Genomic DNA, 21,041 nt, shown 5'->3' on the forward strand with positions numbered 1-21,041 from the left:
ACAACACTAGGAGAAAGGATGATCTTCACTACTCAAGGTTAAATCTAACTTTGGATCAGAAGGTGGTAAATTTTGCTGCCACAAGAGTCTTTGGTCACTTACCTAATAGCATCAAAAGTCTGACAGATAGCCATATAGCATTTAAAAGGAAACTAAAGTGGGTAATTTCCCCAACCCCCAGAAAAAAGTGTCATTTAATATTTTGTGTAATGTAATATCTTGTATAGACACCTTTTATTAACCCGACACATTCCACATCATTGCGAAGTTTCATATTAATGATCTATGGAACAAGTACTAATCTAATCTAAACCCATTTTAGTATTATCTGAATCAAAAGGGATAGAGAAAGATTGAAATGACAGTGGCAGTGGGTGTTATGAAAGAACTTCACCAGTATGGGGGAGGGAAAAGTTATGGTGGAGGGATGATTGATGAAAGTAAAATGCAGGCTAGCATATAGGAGAGATGGTTGTTGTAAAATAAGTGGGTCATTATCCAAATTTTGAAGTTTGTAAAAAATTTAATTTCTTTGATAACTTGAGGAAGATTGTTGCAAAGTCAGGTTTCTGATGCATAAAATGATTTAGAGACCGTTGCAGTGTTATGAGGTGATACAGAGATGATTCTAGTTTGTTGAGAATGAGTTTTTCTGCGGTGCTGTTCAGATAGTAGTGCAAGAGTTGAAGATAGATACGAAGGAGTACAAGGATTGAGAAGAAGATAGAGCAAACATAGAGCATATAGTCTCTGTACTTATCTGCACATAGCCATGAGATAATTTTTTTTGGCAGACATGATGTGATTGAAATAGTGTACAACACAAATGTATTGTACACAAGAATTCATCGACAGTCTAGCCTGCATGTCAGTCTTTGGAGAATAGCACCACCAAATTCAAGTGTGAGGAGTGTTAGTGACTGCATAAGCCTCTTTCTATACTCAATAGGAAATACTTTTTTTTATATATATATATATCTGGATTGAATGAAGTGACACTGAGACATTCTTACAGGTAGCAGTTGCGTGTCCAGACAAGTTTTAAGTGATGGTCCAGATTTATCCCCAAGTTTAGGATTAAGAGTGAAAGACATTCTCTGAACTGCATGGTAATAAGTCTTTTGTGAGTGACTAAGACTGTTGGTGTTTTAGATGGGTAAAGTTACAAACATAAGTTCTTCTGATAAGGCAAGTGAATCAGTATTTACATGCTGGATGCCTTTGCACAGGTGGGACTTGTAATTACATGTAACTGAAGGTCATTAGCATAGAGGTGATATTTTCAGTGGAAGAGAATAGTTGACACATCATTAACAAATAATCAGAAAAGTACTGGGCCCAATACTGATCCTTGTGGAACCCCTGATACTACCAACCTCCACTGTAACCTTTTAGTTCCAGTTGTTATACACTGTTGGCAGGATGTGGAACCATTGTACTGCACCTGAAGAAAAATTTTGCCTTGTGACTTAAGCAATTAGAATGTCGAAGTCGACAGTGTCAAAAGCTTTTCTGAAATCCAAAAAGCACATAATAGTCACCTATTGTTTGTTGATAGCTTGTTTCAGTTCATCAGCTTCTTATAAGAGCAGTCAACGTGCTATAATTTTGTTAGAAACCAGTTGGATATTCAACTAAAAGGTTATTTGATGTTAAATAATTAGTAAATAAAATAGAAAGAAACTTCCACATGGGAAAAATATATTAAAAACAAAGATTCCAAGACTTACCAAGCGGGAAAGCGCCGGCAGACAGGCACATGAACAAAACACACAAACACACACACAGAATTGCTAGCTTTCGCAACCGATGGTTGCTTCTTCAGGAAGGAGAGGGAAAGACGAAAGGATGTAGGTTTTAAGGGAGAGGGTAAGGAGTCATTCCAATCCCGGGAGCGGAAAGACTTCCCTTAGGGGAAACCTTCATCCTTTCGTCTTTCCCTCTCCTTCCTGAAGAAGCAACCATCGGTTGCGAAAGCTAGCAATTCTGTGTGTGTGTTTGTGTGTTTTGTTCATGTGCCTGTCTGCCGGCGCTTTCCCGCTTGGTAAGTCTTGGAATCTTTGTTTTTAATATATTTTTCCCATGTGGAAGTTTCTTTCTATTTTATTTACATCATCATTAATTTGAACCCAACAATTACGTTTGTTATTGTCTCTGTTGCATTTCGAAATCTTCTCTATCGTCTTACTTTCTCTTTTCGTTTGTACAAGAAGTTTCACTTTGTATTCATCTTCCATTTTTCCTTAATCTACCATACATTTTATCCTGCCTAATTATACTCAATAATACGTAATTTACTTCCAAACCATAACCTAAAATTTTCAACACTTTCAACATAACTGCTGCTATAAAATCCATTGTTCCAAGTTTACAAACATTTCGTGTAAACTCGTGAATACTATTTCACAGCTTCAGTTCCTTTCACCCATTACACAACCATCTCAGTTTTTTCTAACAACTTTCGTTTTATTTCCATTCCCGTTTTTCCCACATAACCGATCATTTTTTAGCAGCTTCCCACAGGTTTACACGTTATTATTTCTTCATCAAACCATTGTGAGCCTCATTCTCATAACCTGCCAGTACATAACCAGTCCTTTGAATACATTTACACACATATTCTTCGAGATTTTATTCAAAAAAAATTTTCGAATTTTATTTTTTCGGAAATTATTTTTTCGAAACTTTTTTCGAAAAATTTTTTTCGAAACTTTTTTCGAAAAAACTTTTTTCGAAATTTTCTTGAATTTCCCCACCCTTTAACGTGATCTGGAGACAACATAACTACCCAACCTTTGCACCCATTGTTGTTCACCAACCTAAGTTCTGCACATGATCAACATAGCTCATCTCAAACCAACACTTTTTCGACTTTTTTCACACCTTCATCTCTCCCTATATAAATCTCTATTTACTTTCACTTTAACCTATTACCCTTTCCACCTACTAATACCATGTCAACTTCACAACATCCCTACAATGACCCCATTAAATTTTATTTACATTCCCTCCGCAAACATGCCTTCACCCTAGCCAGATTACGCTCCCATATTTTATTTACTCAGGCTTGTCTGACATTTGGCATTACTCCCAAAGGCCTCACACTTAAAGTTCCCATCTCTGGCTGCAATCCTTCTTTCCATCAGTCCTTATACCAGTTCCAAACAGCACAATCCATAGCCCTCACCCGCCTAATCCTTCACCTATACATCGACTCGGCCAATGAACACACCCGTCAACTCCTATCCCAAATCAAAGTCCTCAATCTTTCCTCTCCCACATCCACACCGGCTGTACATAGCATCCTCCTACAGGCCAACCGCAAATTAGAACAACATGCCACCCTCCACCTCAAAAAACTATCCAATCTCCTGGTTTTCCACCTCCTGAAAGGCAACTCACTCACCCTCCACAACCTTTCCAACAAACCTCAACCTCCTCTCATTGCACACAGACCCAGTCTCTCCCATCTACTCAATCTCCCACTTCCAGCTCCACTCCCCCCAACACCTCAAAATTCTAGTCAACACAATCTGGAACCACAACACCCCAATTCAGTAGTTAACCTTTCCTCCAAACCCCTCTCCCAATCCGAAACCTCTGTCCTATCCAAAGGCCTCACCTTCAGCCCCACTCCCAGGTTCAACCAAACTGCCCTTGTCAAAGATTTACTGTCCTACACTCGTAGGGTGTCTGTGTATGTGCGGATGGATATGTGTGTGTGTGTGTGTGTGTGTGTGTGTGTGTGCGCGAGTGTACATCTGTACTTTTTTTCCCCTAAGGGAAGTCTTTCCGCTCCCGGGATTGGAATGACTCCTTACCCTCTCCCTTAAAACCTACATCCTTTCGTCTTTCCCTCTCCTTCCTGAAGAAGCAACCATCGGTTGCGAAAGCTAGCAATTCTGTGTGTGTGTTTGTGTGTTTTGTTCATGTGCCTATCTGCCGGCGCTTTCCCGCTTGGTAAGTCTTGGAATCTTTGTTTTTAAATAATTAGTAAGCTGTTCATGGCCTATGTATTCTAAAGTAGGTAGAATGCAAAGGGACCTGTAGATGGAGCATTGTTTGGCAGAGTCCTGCTTGTGTAAGGGTTTTATAAGTCCCTGTTTCCAGACTGTAGGGAAGATGCTGAGGGTCAGAGAATGGTTAAAAATATCTTGTTATTTTGTGTAGTAATGGACTGATGAGAAAAATGATCATTTCCACTGTTATATTATTGTGTCATGCAGCTGTTGAAGAAATGACTTGCTGGCTGTGTTAGGGCTTACTGGATCCAGAAAATATGTTTTGTTTGTAGCAACCACTAATACTTTACGTGAGTCTATGGTTTGCATCCCTGTGAATTGGTGAACCCAAGATGTCAGCATGGCAAAAAAAATTCGTTCAAAGTTTTAAAATACATAGTTCTCAATAGCTACTAGAATTTAAGATGCAGATTTAAATTTGTCTGTACCTAAACCTCACAGGATGGCAAGTCTGTGAAAGTCCTCAGCGAGTAGGCATACCTGAGTTTTGCATTTCTCACAGTTTGAATAACTCCGTTGTGCAGTTGCTTGTTAATGAAATGATTATCGAAGGTCCAGTGCCACTATATGAGTTGCGTGCTGCATCTCTGATGCTCAGAAGGTGTTTGAGGTGGCCTGTAAGTCATGGCACAATATTACTCATTACTTTTACTATTTTTAGAGGAGCATGTTTATCTCATAAGTTATTGAGTCTCTTGGTGAAATTAGATAGTTCATTAGTTATATCAAAATTATTTCCTGTTGTCTGCTAATAAATACCACATGTGTCAGCGGTAAACTCAGACATATTCATGCACTTAAAATCTCTAAAAGTCATCACTTGCAGTTTGTTCTTTGGGCATTGCAGTGAGTAGTTAGTGAAAATTACATCATGAGCAGACAAGTCTGGTGCAGAGATTTGATCTGTGTGAATTACTGTATTTGGAAATTTGGTTGTGTACGAGTATCTGCCATATGATGCGCAGGCCCATGTGGAATCAGTATATCTTCAGCAACAATTATTGTTCATAGAAAGGTTTATGACTTGAGAGTACAGATTTAAAGCTATAGAGCTGTACAACATTTGATGGATTGTATATTACACAAATGAGACTTTTCTGTTGAGAGGTTTAATTTCTGTGAACATTAATTCACGCCATTTGACTTTGTTTTTAGATGTGAGCATGACTTTGGGGTACAAATTTGCATGTATATATATGCTTCCCTCATCTGTCATGTCTCAGAAAAACATAGCCATCAAGATTGATCGAAATGAAAGGGATACTCAGCTTTAGCCATGTCTCTGACAGGAGTATGACATGAAAATTTAGGCCCTGAAATGTGTGCCAAAACTCAGTCAGGTATGTTGGCAAATACTGCAAGTTTGTATGGACAAGCTGTAGTGTAGAGCTATCATGAGTCCTTTCCATTATTAGTCAGTAGACTGGAGGATATGCTGTACCAGTGATAGATGGCACAGTACCATGCAGAATACAGTGTGGAGGGAGAAGGGGACACATTAACTTAAAAGCAGGCAGACAACAGCCAGAGAACAGAAGCCAGGGGAAGGTACAAGGTCAGGTATGCTTGTCCACCAGTGTGCTTGCCCACCAGTGCATTAAAGTTGAAGGGGCTTGAGTTTTCCAGAGATCAATAAAACATGGTGCCAAGGAGAGTAGGATATACAAATATGAAAAAATGGCAATAAAATGGTGATTATACTGAAAATAAATATGTAAGGGAAAACAGTAAGAACAACAGACTATACTGAAATAGGAATAAAATAATGGTGCAAAAGGAAACAGCAAGAGCAGCAGAGAAGCATTATATCTAAAATTATGTTACTAATTAATAAAATAATAACCTGACAGTAAATTAATTTTTGTATGAAAATCCTGTGGAAATAGTGAAGTTATACTGAAATAAAAACTACATTTGTATTGGAAGTAAGAAAACTGAATGTAAAATTCATAACCAGAGCTAAAAGTAAACCTAAACAAGCAAATGTTAACAGGAAATGGTTCCAACGAAAGTACTACAAAATAAAATGTTTCTTTACCAAACAAAGACATAAATATAAATACACAAAATAGAAACAACAAGAGTTGACATATTCTTAGCTCCTAAAGCACAAGCTTTTGAGTTCATTTGCATTGCACACTGATCTTTTCCCATTTTCAGTATTCACCACTATCCTACTGTCATTTGTCCGCGTTTTGTAGCCCAAACCTTGAGATCATGATGCTCAAAATCTTTTATTCTTTCAGGGGTGAGATCCTGACTTCATGAGTTTCTGTTTCACACTGAAGATCTTTTCCTCTACGACACAAACTTCATTATTATGGGTCAACATTTTGTAGATCCTTGTATCTTGCATCCCACTCTATGACTTCTATCAGTGTCACCTGCACACCTAGCCTCTCTCATGCAAGATTAATCACTTATTTGTCTGTATTCTCTCTGCCGCAAGTGAAGTCCGACCCACCAGAGGGCATGCGAGAATTTGGCCGCGACCTCTGCCGGCGGAACAACAACTCAGGCAGCATGGGCCGTGCCCAGCGAGTCTACATCAGGCATGCCTAACGGACAGCTCCCGGTCTATACTAGGTGACGTGCGACGGAAACATGAATCGTGTTACTACACAAACAGTTCTTCATCAGATGCTGTTGGAGCAACCATGTCCTATTCTCAGTTTCCTTTAAAGATTTGTTCACAGCATGAGCCCTGCTCAGATTTGTCTCCAGAGTTTTCTGTATTTTCTGCAGTGACAGCATCAGTAATGGTCTAGACAACAAGCTAGAATGTGTCCTGTGACTGTAGTGTAGCACTTACCTCAGCCTTGATGGAGGCAGCAATGCTGGACATGGTCCTCTAAGCGATTAGATATGCAGTCTACAACTGGTTCTAGGTTTGGGGATAGTTACATAGCAATAAAGGTGACATAACAGGCTATTCTGAAAAAAGCTAGCACGTACATAAAACATCTCTCGACACTGCAAACATTCTAACATCCAAAGACAAAGATCTCTTTTGTGCTGACAACCTTTTTTTTGGTGTAATAAATTAATCTGTGTGATTTCTGCTTTGTTTGCCCTCAGCAGTGGCCCTGGAAAACGTGTAACTTACCTTTTGCTGTATCACTTACAGTTTTCAATACATTTTACTATTTTCTTCAAAATGTGTAGCTCCAATTTTGTATGTTCAAAATGTTTTTAAATGTACCATTTATTCTGAGAAATCCTTCCTTAGAGATTAAACTATTAGCACACAGCTTGTTATAGCAAATCTGTCCTCAGCATCTAATTATGTAGTTTTTTAAATTCAATTCTTTGATTACAGTTATGTCTAATAGTGTAACTGCATGCACCATAACACTTACTTGCTTCACTCTAAAACAGGCAATATGGTGGAGTATGTTTAAGTTGAACAAAAGGTTTATGACACAGTACTCTAGATGCTAGAACAACTGAATTACATTCTCTGCCACAGTGTTGATTACCTCATGTCGTGCCCTGAAATGAGGAATGTCCTGCCCACTAACCTTCCCACCCCTCCTGCCATGGTATTCCACAGTCCACCAAACCTACACAATATACTCGTCCCCCCTTACACAACCCCTGCTCCCAGTCGCTTACCTCATGGTTCATACCCCTGTATTAGATCTTGATGCAAGACCTGTCCCATATATCCTCCCACCACCACCTACTCCAGTGCGGTCACTAACATCACCTATCACGTCAAAGGCAGGACTACCTTTGAAACCAGTCATGTGATTTACAAGCTAAGCTGCAATCACTGTGCTGCATTCTACGTAGGCATGATGTCCAACTAGCTGTCTGTCTGCATGAATGGCCACCGACAAACTGTGGCCAAAAAACAATTGGACCACCCTGTTGCTGAACATGCTGCCAAATGTGATATCCCTCATCTCAATGACTGCTTCACAGCCTGTGCCATACGGATCCTTCCCACCAACACCAGTTTTTCTGAATTGCGCAGGTGGGAACTTTCCCTGCAATACATCCTACGTTCCCATGACCCTCCTGGCCTCAGCCTTCGTTAGTCACTGTACTCACCCATCCAGCCCCCTGCCTGTTCCCATTCCAGCACTACACAGCCGTCATTTCACCGTCACACCCACTCTTTTTATTTCTCTCCTTTCCGCTACTTACCCCCTCCCCCCTCTACACCTTCTCTCCTGCCCTCCATCTAAACTGCAACACTTGACTGTCCACCACTCCCACCATACTATCCCTCCCCCTCCTCATCCCAGCCTCCTCCTTACCCCCACCCAGTCGCCACTCCTATCAATCACTGGTGCTGCTGCTCACAGTGTAGTTTCAGTTCTCTGAGACTGCAGACGTGTGCAAGTTGCATTTGCATGAGTATGTGTATTCGTGTGTGTATGTGTGTCTACTTCTGACAAAGACCTTAATGACCAAAAGCTATAATTGTGTGAATCTTTTTGTTGTGTCTGTTGCGACTCAGCATCTCCGCTATATGGTGAGCAGCAACTTTCCTTCTTTGGTTTTGTTACATAATAAACAAATACAGTCAATGACATCACATAATGAAAACCTTAAAAATTAATATCAACTGATTTTTTATCAATATATTCAGTTATAGCATAAAAAGGATTAATAATAACCACTTTAATAGCATGTTTCTGAAGCTAGTTATGTGAGCTGACCAATCAAAAAATGGAAGTTTATTAAATATTCTTAAGCTATTGATTAGATGAGAATTCCCTGTTCTTGGAAGCTCGTGCCTAGGCATATCAAATTTTATTTTGCATCTAGTGTTACGGTAGTGTATGTTTTCCCTCATTTTGAAATCTGCTATATTGTTTCTCACATACAGTGCTGAGATATATGAGTGATATATATGGAAATTAATTACTGTTAACATGTTGAGCTGTATGAATAGTGGTTGGCAGTCCTCTAATTTCCCAGCATTGCTCATTGCTTGTATCACCTTCTTTTGAAGTTTTACAATTTTACTGATGTGAGGAGAATGTCCCCATATCGGAAGTCCATACACTACATGTGACTGAAAGAGTCCAAAATAAATAACTCTTAAATATTCTTTCGTTACTACACCTCCACATTAAATAAGTAACTAGAGATAATTTTGTACAGATATGGTTTATGTGTGTTTCCCAAGTTAACTTAGAGTATACATGAATTCCTAGAATTTTGACTGCTTTCATGCCTCCCACTTTTGACAATACCAGTATAGTCTGCTTTTTTTATATCAGGGTTGCAAAGCAATGCATAGGATGAGAACCAATTTAATGCTGACTCCATGATATCTTGCATTATACCTTGCAGAGATAATGTGTTCTCATGCTGAGCCAGCAAAATTGTGTCATTGGCATAACAAATAATAGAGGTGGAAACACAATGGAATAAATCACTGACTGCAATTATAAAAAAGAAGAGCCCAGGGACAGGACCTTGTGGAACCCCTGTTTTAACATCTTGCAGCCATGAGTATCTGTTTCTAGTAGGTACAAACTGTTTCCTTTTGCTTAGGTGTGATACAATTGCTGTAATGCAGACTCTTGTACATCATAGAATTTGTGTTTGACAAGTAATATATAATGAGAAGTACACTGATCAGCCAGAATATTATGACCATTAAATCAGTCCAGGTGATAGCAGCATCACCTGGTGAAAAATGACTACTAGTCAGACACATACACAGTGCATATAATATTAGTGAGCTTGCTGTCTGTGTGAAGAATGGGGAAGATGCGTGATCAATCTGAGTCTGACAGGGCAGATTGTGATGCCCCGGAGGCTTGGCATTAGCATTTTGGAAATTGCATGACATGTCAAGTGTTCAAGGAGTGCTGTAGTGAGTGTCTTCAATGCATGTTGAAACCAGTGTGAAACCCCATCCAGATGTTCTGGGGCTGGGCAGCTGCCCCTCATTACAGATGTCCAACTTTCTAGGTCGGGCAGACTGGTAAAATAGGACAGGCAGTGAACAGTGGTGGAACTAACATCAGACTTTAACGCTGGGTGGAGTACAAGGTGTCTGAACACACAGTGCACCAAACTCTCCTAACAATGGGCCTCCACAGCTGATGACCCATGCATGGGCCAGTGTTAACATGACGACATTGGCAACTGTGACTGAAATGGGCACGTGACTATTGGCACATTGGCAGGCCATTGCATGGTCTGCTGAATCCTGAAACCTTCTTCATCATATCAATGGGAGGGTGCGAATCCATTGTGTTCCAGGGGAACAGCTCCTTGACATCTGTACTGCACAGTGGAGACAAGCTGGCAGTGGCTCCATTATGCTCAGGGGAACATTCACATGGGCATCTGAGGATCCAGTGGACCTTGTGCAAGACACCATGATAGCTAAGTACATCCCTTCATGACGATCATGTTTTCTGATGGCAGTGGCATTTCATAACAAGATAATGTGCCATATCACAAGGCAGTAGTTTGAGGAACACAGTGCCAAATTCCAATTGATGTGCTGACCCTCAGCTCGCCAGATTTGAAACTGATTGAGCACATCTGGGATGTGATTGAATGAGGTTTCAGAGATCATCATTCCCTGCCCGGAATTTCTGGGAATTAGTTGAGTTACGTATGCAGATGTGCATCCAATCCATCCAGTGATGTACCAAGGCCTCACTGCTTACACTCCTGTTATCCATGCCAAAGATGGACATACTGGCTATTACCTAGGTGGTCATAATGTTCTGGCTGATCAGTGTACAGTTAAATCCTTACTTAAGTTACACAAAAGAAGTGAAGTTTTAATTTTATTTTCAAAGGCTGTTTTTACTTCATTCACAACTGATATAACAGCAGTGTTAGTATTTCTTCTCGGAAGACAAATTGACTATTAGAAAGTAGATTATGCAACACAAAATAGTTGTTAGGTTGGTTATAAATAAGAGACTCAAATATTTTGGAGAAAATAAGAACTACTGAAACTGGTGAGTAATTTTTGAGATCATGTTTGTCCTTTCTTGTACACTGGTATAATTTTCAATATTTTTAGTACTGTAGGAAATACTTCAACTTCTTGACACCTATTCAAAAGAAAGGCCAATGGTTGACTAATTATATGCACTGTTTTTCTGATTATATAAATGGACAGCCAAGAGAAGTCTGTGCTCTTGGAGTCTGAGAACTTTGCCACTACTTTCTTAATATCAGCAAGTGTGATTGTCCTTCACAAGTTTGCAGCCATTACCTAACAGGCAGAAAGTCTCTGGCATCTGACAGTACTAACTGCTAGGATCTGCAAGGTAATTTAAAGACTGAGCATTCACGTTGAGAATAAAAAGCTAAATGTAATACTAATAGTGAAAAGTAATACAATTCTGGTAACATTACTGACACAAAGTTAGTGACACAAGTTACGGCTCCTGTTAAGTTTTAGCATAGTACATCAAAATTACAATAGGAAGGAGGAGTGTACTGTTCCATCAGGCATACAAGTCAGTCATAATTAACATGAGAGATGCCTTAGGAAAGAAAAAAAAACTGTTAGGTGAAAGATGAAATCTTGTATGTGATAGTGAACTATCAAGAAAATTTAATTATTACCTGTTTTGGCTGGACTGTGATTTTTCCCTTAGCAGTCTGTGCAAGATGGGGTGGGTCTGCCTTTGCAGAGCGAACTGCATTCTCCATTAACTGAAGTTCCTGTATTTCTTCCAGTTTTGCTTCTTCACCCAAGCTTATTATCAAATTATTTGCTATGAAGTTGCACCTTGCATCTATGTTACATAAATGCCCATATATTAGTTCACTATATTTTATAAATAATCTATAGAATTACAAGTAGAAACTGCAGAAAATGAAATTCTTAACACTGCTGATAGACATGTATAAAAGTAGAAACAAATATCCTAGATTTACAATGTTCATTCAGCAGGGAGCAGGTTTGGGGAGATTAGGAAAGACAGTCAGATCACACAGGGCAACATGCTAAGAGAAACCCACCTTTCTTAAAGTTGAGAGGAGACAAAAATGAAGAGGGACTTCTCAGAAACAGTAGGAGATCAAAGACAGAGGTGACAGAAGGACAGAATGAGAAAAAATGGAGTTAGAAAAAGGAAATGAGAAGTGAAATGAATAGGGCGATTATGAACTAAGAGGAAATTGAAAAGCAGATTGAGGGAAATCTGGAAACATAAAGATAAAAAAATGAAAAGTAACAGCATACAAATACTTGCAGAAACGTTACCTAAAAAGGAAAAAATAAAGATTTGTGAACCAACAGTCGACAATAATTAACTCATAGTCTGGCATTCATAATTTTTGTGAAAGCTTTTGACTGTTTCAACAAAATATGTATTAACAGCCCTTGAGAAATGAGGTACTGATCCACACTATCTTAGTGTTCTCATGAATACATATATCAGTACTGCTCATGATAAAGGAAATTTGGAATTGAAAGAAGAGTAAGATAAAAAGACTGCACTGGTGCTGTTTGCTTCTAGTGGAAGCTACAAATTAATAATAGATGAGATGTTTATATTTTCCCACCTCCACGTTGCAAATGTTTTGAGTAAAATGCTCAGTCGATGTGCTGTTGTTTTCACGTCAGTTCTACCAACATTGAGAGTTGTTTAGTTCTCGAGGTTTTGTAAAATTCCTGGATTCATGTCTCATTGCTGTGCAGCTTATGAAAAGGATTACGGAAGACTCCCAAATAAATTCGAAAGTACAGTGCAGTTTTAATACCAATATATTTCCAGGACTCTGGTGTCCGAGCCTGATGAACTGTATGGGTTACATCAGGTGTACCCAAAGTTGACATCAAACAACACAGAGTTCACAACAATCAACTAACGAGTGAGCCTACAATAAATTTTCTCACAACCCTAGCCAAAAAACGAGTGCCCCAAGGCGCCTGCATGACCTCTGTTTATACTTTTGTTAACAATTACAGACAATGAAAATTACAATTTTATTTAAAATCACAATTAAAAGTTATACTGAGTATGAGATACATATTGCTAAAAATTTACAATCACAGTGCTGAACAAGGTGAACCTATTTTCAACTTAGTTACGAGTTAATATAACATTTTCTGACTAATTATGTTACAGGTAACAATTACATTTTTAATTTGTTTATACCAAATCAGCTAGTGCCTGAATTTTAGTGCTAATATATAACAGAGATTCAATTAACATGCTTTATTTATATGTTCTATTTAAGTCACTGTAGTAATTTTATACTGATAGGTTTACTGGTACATCCTGACCATGTGCTACATTTCTTTCAATTAGTTACAGTATTAATTTCACATTTATATTGTGTTTCTCACATAAGAACAATGTTATTCAGCAAAGCATCATTTTTAAATTATATGTATACTGAAATAGAGGTTATTTTTGTATGTAATTTGGAAACAGGTCACTTTACAATTGGACAATTAGGACTGGTGTTTATCTTTAATGCTCTTCGAGGGGTTCTGATAGGTAGCAATGAGATGCAGTAATATTTCATAGACTAATAGGACCTGTTGATTTTATACATCAGCCCAAATGGTTCCAGCTGATGAAATTAAAAAAAAAAAAAAGAGAATACAGAAAAGTAAAAATGGTCTAGTGAGCTTTTGGTAAACTAAATCAGGTTTTCAAAACCAAGCTCCTAATATATGTGAAAAGGAAAGTTTCATCATCAGCACATATTAACTTTTTTTTAACTGATGCAGTGACACATGGACTTTTTATGAAAAACCATCAATAATGAAGAGTGAAACCATCGAGAGAAAGAGAAGTGCATCTTGAAAATTCCTGGGAAAAAAAAGTAAAACAATTACATGGATCAGGGAACAAACACTAGTAGGATACATTATTATAACTGTAATGAAAACTGACGTGGGCAGGACATGTAGCCAGGTAAATGGTTAGTAGATGAAACAAGGAACTTATTTTCTAGCTCCCAAAAGAGAAGAAAAGATTGAGGAGATGACCTTATACTAGGTGACTAGACACAAGAAAATTTGCAGCATCAATACAAGGGCACATCTGACAGTCTTAAGATAAAGGAAACTAGCTGAGGTCTTTACCTAGCAGTGGATGTCAAATGGTTGATGACAATATTTATTTTTTCATATACAAGCCTGTAAATAGCTTGGTCCCTGACCCCCTCCCCCTTCCCATGACCTGGACCGTAGTGAGGTGGGGTGGCTTGAGTGCCTCGATGATAAAGATAGGTGCACATTAGGTGCAACCACAATGGTGGGGTATTTGTGGATAGACCAGAAAAATATGTGGTTCCTGAAGAGCAACAGTCTAGATAACTGGCTGATATTGCAATGCAACATCAGATCACATGGCCTTGGGTGCTTGTGCTGTGAACAGCTGAAAGCAAGAGCAAACTACAGCTGTTACTTTTCCCAAGGGCATGGAGCTCTACTGCATTGTTAAATGAGGGTGGAATCCTCTTAAGTAAAACATTCTGGAGGTAAAATAGTTCCCCATTCAAATCCCATTAGAGACTACTCAGGAGGATGTTGCCATTAGGAAAAGCAAAAATGACCTTCCTTGGGTCAGAGTGTGGGATACTAGATGTCTTAATTGTGTTGGTAGGTTAGAAAATTTATAAAGGGAAATGAACAGGCATAAGTTCAATATAGAAGGAATTACATAGTTAAGTTGGCTGGTAGGATAATAGAACTTCTGGTAAGGTGAATACAGGATTACAAACACAGAATCAAATTGGAGTAATGTAGAAATTGATGATGAAGAGATTGAAAAAATGTAGAATGAGATAAAAGAAATAATTCAGATAATCAAAGGAGAGGAAAGTTTAATTGTGATGGGGTTTTGGAATTCAGTAGTAAGAAAAGGAAGAGATGGAAAACTAGTAGGAGAATGTGGACTGGGAGAAAGGAATGAGTAGTAACCTACCCAGTAGAATTTTGCACTGAGCATAATTTAATCATAACTAATATTTGGTTAATGAATCCTGAAATAAAGTTGTACATGTTGAAGGATCTAGAGCCACTAGAAGTCTTCAGATTCATTAGATAATAATAAGACAGAGATTTTGGAACCAGGTTTTAAACTGTAAGAGATTTCCAGGGACAGATGTGGACTCTGACCGTGTGAGGGTGGTTAGAAAAGTTCTCGGAATAACCATGAGACGTCAGTGCTAGTGCAATGAGTTGTTCATGTGATATTCATTGGACTGTTGCCTGTAAACACATGCCACATAAGTACTCTTGAAAGAGAGCTGTGGCAGTGACATGGCTCTGTTGTTGTCCCCCATAGTGATTTGCGAAGATGGGAAAAATCGAGATTCGACCCGTGATTAAGTGCTTCGTAAAGAAAGGTATCAAAGCAAAGGACATTCATGTCATTTTCCAAAATACACTTGGGGGCTCTGCTCCTTCATATTCAACTGTTGCCAAGTGGACAAATTAATTTAAATTTGGTTGGCTGAGATTTGATTATGATCCACACAATTGTCGGCCAAGATGCGTACCACTCCAGAAATAATTGCAAAAGTGCACATAATGGTCATGGGGGATCACTGATTGAAAGTGTGTGAAATTGCTCATGCTTGTTAGATGTCATCTGAAAGGGTACATCACATTTTAACTGAAGAATTGAAAACGAAAAACTTATCTGCAAGATGTGTGCCACGATTCTTGACGCTCACCTCAAACACATAATTCATACCTAAAGTTGACAACTATTTTGCAGGCCTGGAGGAAACTCATTTTCGAGATGGGATCAAGGCACATTGTTGGATCAAGTCCATTAATCTACAAGAAGACTACATTGAAAAATAAAAAAGTGTCAGTGACATAAGAACTTTTTTTTCTTTTCCATTATGAGAACTTTTCAAACCACCCGTATAATTTATTGGGTATGAACTGAAGATTAAAACTGAAGAAATTGCAAAAGGTTAGGAAATTAAGAAGATGGAGCCCGGATAAGCTGAAAGAACCAGAAGTTGTTGAGCATTTCAAAGGGAGCATCGGGCAATGATTAACTGAAACAAGGGACAGGAATACAGTAGAAAACAAATGTGAAGCATTGAGAAATAGCATACTCAAAGCATGTATAATTAGGGGAAAGATAGATACCAGCTGCAGCTGTATGAATATCAAGAGCTCAGATGAAAAATGATGTCTAATATAAGAAAGGAAAGCTGATAGGTGAAAGAAAATATAGAGGGGATATACAAGAGAAATGAACTTGAAGGCAATATTATAGAAAAGTGATGAGGAAGTAGATGAAGATGAGATGAAAGATAAATAGTGCAAGGAGAATTTGACAGAGCACTGAAAGATCTAATTCCTACCAAGTCCCCTGTAGTAGACAACATTCCCTAAGAACTATAGAGGAAAAGCTACCCATGACAAAATTATTCCGCCTGGTGTTCAAGACGTATGAGTCAGGGGATATACTCTCAGACTTCAAGAAGACTGTGATAATTCCAATTCTAAAGAGAGCATATGCTGACAGATGTAAATTTACTCATATATCAGTTTAATAAGTTGTGGTTACAAAATGAAGTATTTACAGGAAGATGGAAAAACTGATAGAAACTAACCTCAGGGAAGATCAGTTTGTGTTCTGGAGAAATGTAAGCACACACAAGGCAATACTGACCCTAAAATTTACCTTATAAGATAGATTAAAATATTGGAAAACAACATTTAAAGCATTTGTAGACTCACAGAAAGCTTTTGACAATGTTGACTGGGATACACTCTTTGAAATTATGAAGCCTGCAGGTGTAAAATGTAGAGAGCAAAAGGTTATATAAAACTAGTACAGTTACAAGAGTTGAAGGGCGTAAAGTCAATCAACAGTTGAAAAGGAAGTGAGACAGGTTTGTAGTCCATTCTCAATGTTATATAATCTATACAATGAGCAAGCAGTAAAGGAAATCAAAGATAAAATTGGAGGGAGAATTAAAAGTTCAGGGAGAAGAAATAAAAACTTTGAGATTTTCTGATGGCATTGTAATTCAGTCAGAGACAAACAGGACCTGGAAGAGCAGTTTAGGAGAATGGACAGTGTTTCGAAAGGAGGATAAAACATGAACATCAACCAAAAGCAAATAAGGGTAATGGAATGTTGTTGAATCAAAATGGGGAGATGCTGTGGGAATTAGATTAGATAACAAGACACAAAAAGTAGTAGATACGTTTTGCTGTTTGAGTATAAAACTACTTGATGTGGTCAAAGTAGAGAGGATATAAAATGTGAGCTGGCAATGGCAAGAAACGTCTTCCTGAGGAAGAAATTTAAGTGTTAGCAAGTCTTCTCTGAAAATATTTGTCTGAGTGTATCCTTGTACGAATGTGGAAATGTAGATGATAAGCCATTCAGACTAGAAGAGAATAGAAGCTTTTCAGCTGTGGGGTTACAGAAGCGTGCTGAAGATTAGATGTGTAGATCACATAACCACTGAGTAGAGAAAAGAAATTTGTGAAATAACTTGACTGAAAGAATCCGTCAACTGATAGGACATATTCTGATATATCAAGGGATCATAAATTCAGTGTCTGGGGATAGACACTGTAGAGGGAGATGAAGACTTGAATATAGAAAACAGATTTAGAAAGATATAGGTTTCAGTAGTTATTTGGAGATGAAGAGACTTTCACACGATAGGGCAGTGTGGAGAGCTACATGAAACCAATTTTTAGACTTAGGATTACAACAATAGTTAGTTTTCAAGGTGCATAAGGCAATATCCACACTTCTCTAGATATAATATTTTATACTTGTTTAAATACAGTTTTTACATTCAAGTATAACTACATACTAACACATGGTGAGACGTTTTCCCAGTTAATGTGTCATACATAGGCTCAATTTACATTTATACTATTCATAGTTCATATGAATACAATCTTAAGAATTATATGTACAGAATTTATTTGTTTGTAATTAAATTAAAAGATTACTTACTTAATTGTTTATCTATTGATCAATGGTGTTGAAAACTATCAGCCAAGATTACATTAACTTTCTGCTTATTCTAATTTTCAGCTGCATCATTCCATTGGTAATTTGTTACTAAAGGATTTTTCTGTTTGCAGAAAGATTGTTAATATTTTTGTTAATCTAGTCCAGAAAACATTCTGAGTTCTTGTTCCTGTTTATATAACATTGGCTATGTGATCTTGTTTCATGCTCATCCCAATTCAAATGAGTAAGAAAAATCTGTATATATGGAGTAATCAGTATTTTGTTTCTGTGTTACCCCAGACCTTTGTCATAATGTCAAGAGAACTAATTGAAGGGAATTGTACCTTTTATGAAGGCTCAATTCATACCCTGGCTCACTACTGCCCAAAATAAAATTTCATTTCCATGCATCCATGCAGAGGCATGATGTCTTGTTTTCCAAACTTGAGCGTAACTGGTTGCTGCTGCCTTCCATTATTGGTATTAGCCCACAGTCTTCAGAACTGGAATCCAAATACAGTTCAGTTTCACATCCACCTCAACCAGATTAAAATTACTTCTTCGTTTAGTAGTCCCTGTAGCCTCTTTGTATATGACAGTATTTGCTTGTGGTTGTCAGAACTGAAGTCTTATCAAACTGAATCTGATGGTATCTTGGCTGCAAGGTTTGTTCCACAACCACAACACTTGCTTCATCCCTTCTAGAGTAGTGCTGGATGACTAGTTATTTTTCCACCATTCTTTTTGTGGTGCTCATAAGTACCATATATACTCGAATAATCTGCGCATGTTTGTTCCCAAATTTTAGGATGAAAAACTGGGGTACGTGGATTATTCAAAACATTGTTGGTACTGTTCCGCCTCCAACAATACATTCCATTATACTAATGCATTGTTGCAGCCTCAGTCTGTGACACATCAGTAGCATGTTAGGAGTGAAGCATTAACGTCTTCAAACTTGTGAATTATGGCTACAAGTTCTTGTTATCACTTGGACACGGCTAAAAAAAAAAAAGTGAAAATTATTGAAGAAACTGAGAATATTGGAAACCGTACAGCAGGAAGAAAGTATGACATGAGTGAGAGTTGTATTCGCGACTGGTGAAAAAATAAAATGCAGCTTCAAGAAACTAATAGTAATTGCTGGGCATATCATGGCCAAAAAGCGAAGCATCCGGACCTCGAGAAAAGGCTCTGCGATTATGTAGATGAGAAGCAACAATACAGATGCGTGGTGATGAGTGAAATGTGCCAACTTAAAGCCAAAGAACTAGGCATTACCAGTTTCAAAGCTAGCCAGGGCTGGCTATCAAGATTTTTCAACCAAAATGGTTTAGGATTCCAGAGAAAAACTACTATTTCTCAGCGGCTTCCAGGCAATTATGAGGAAAAAAATAGTGAATTTTCATCATTGCGTGATAAATCTGCACCGTAAACAGTCCTATATATTATCGCAAATTGGTAATGAGGATCAAACACCAGTCTATTTTGAGATGCCGCTTGACAACACAGTGAACAGGAAAGGAGAATCCAGCATCATGATACAAACTGGTGGCAGTGAGAAACAAAGATGTACAGTGATGTTGTGTGTAACTGGCGATGGACAAAAGCTACCACCTTATGTGATATTTAAAAGGAAAACTATTCCAAAAATATCAGTAAAAGGCATACCGGTATTAGTGAGAGCGAATGCAAGAGAGTAGATGGACAATGAACTTATAATTGACTGGGTGACACATGCTTGGCAACGTCGTCCTGGTCCGTTACTGAATTTACACAGCATGTTGGCCCTGGACAGCTTCCATTGACATACAACTAAGGAAGTGTGAGACAAATTGCAAAAAGGGAAAACTGACTTGGTCATTATCCCTGGAGGCCTTATACCCATTCTACAAGCACTAGATGTGTGTACAAATTGGCCATTCAAAGCTGCACTTAAACAGCGATATATGCAATGGATGGCTGATGAAAACCATAAGTTCACACCTAGTGGAAAAATCAAATGGCCGGATTTGTCCCAGAGTTGGGTGAAAAGTGCCTGGGACTCCATTCCGCAACCACTGGTGGAAAAAACCTTCAAAAAATGTGAAATCACAAATTCACTGGATGGAACAGAGGATGATGCTCTATGGGAAGATGGTGAAGATGACAATGATTCTCCCACTAGTGACAATGATGAAAGTGATGAACAGAGTGGTAAGAGAGGAAATGTACTGGTATTGACTAAAATATTTTATTGCACATACCGTATTAACAAATTTTTAAACAAGATAATTCACATTTCTTTTTTGCTATCGTAGTTACGTGTACAGTCCTGGCTGGCAGTGATAATGTTCCCAGGCCACCCATGCATCTAATGGGCCAGCTGGCCAGCTGCACGCTGCTGGCCATCTGCCCGCCAGCTTGCCAGCTGCACGCCACTGAATCGGTTGCGTTTTAATGATGTGTCAACTTGTACAGCAGAGTTGTTTCAAACCAGTAGTTATTATACATACTTTTGAACACATCACAATGTTGTAACAATTTTTTTTGTAAATAAAACAAACTAAAGCAAAAAATTATTTTTTTTTTTCCACTTCCTGAAAACTGGAGTGTGCGGATTATTCGAGGGCACAGATTATTCGAGTATATATGATATATCTTTTCCTGTAGTACTGTAAAATGCCTTCAAAATGGACTGAGTTATGTACTGCACGCTGAACTTTATCAAATAAAAACAAGATAAGAATGCTGCAAAACACTGTCCAGCAACTAGGAAAAGAGGTCCTACAAATTTTTGCCCTACTATACAAGATGCAAGGAAACGCATAACTCAGGTATGTTTATGTATTTCCCTGTGCACCTGAAGTGCATCAGTCTGTGCTTTGTTGTTATAGGGTTGTGGCACTTGCATATAAAGTTATTCAGATGTTCACAGTGTACAGGGTGTTTATAAATGAATATCAGGGTTTTAATGCTTTATAATATTTATTACATTAAACTTACAGTTATAAATAATATGTCAAATGAAAGAGCAACTCAAACAGTTGTGTTTGGCACTAGTGCACATGCACAGCATGCAATGTTTCTGCCGCAATCCACTAGATAGTGGTAGTAGCTAAGGTGGTGA

At 38.2% G+C, this 21,041-nt stretch overlaps 1 protein-coding gene across 1 annotated transcript in view; it reads right to left on the minus strand.

Moving 5' to 3' along the window:
• The window catches only part of LOC126278850 (uncharacterized), a 445,668-nt gene that overhangs the window by 324,476 nt on the left and 100,151 nt on the right, over positions 1–21,041 (minus strand). Inside the window, exon 10 of the mRNA XM_049979125.1 lies at positions 11,586–11,758. Within this exon, the coding sequence (XP_049835082.1) occupies positions 11,586–11,758 (173 nt within the window). The remainder of the gene's footprint in view (positions 1–11,585; positions 11,759–21,041) is intronic.

The sequence above is a fragment of the Schistocerca gregaria genome, chromosome 6 (assembly GCF_023897955.1).
Source record: "Schistocerca gregaria isolate iqSchGreg1 chromosome 6, iqSchGreg1.2, whole genome shotgun sequence".
In the NCBI taxonomy this organism is placed as follows: domain Eukaryota; kingdom Metazoa; phylum Arthropoda; class Insecta; order Orthoptera; family Acrididae; genus Schistocerca; species Schistocerca gregaria.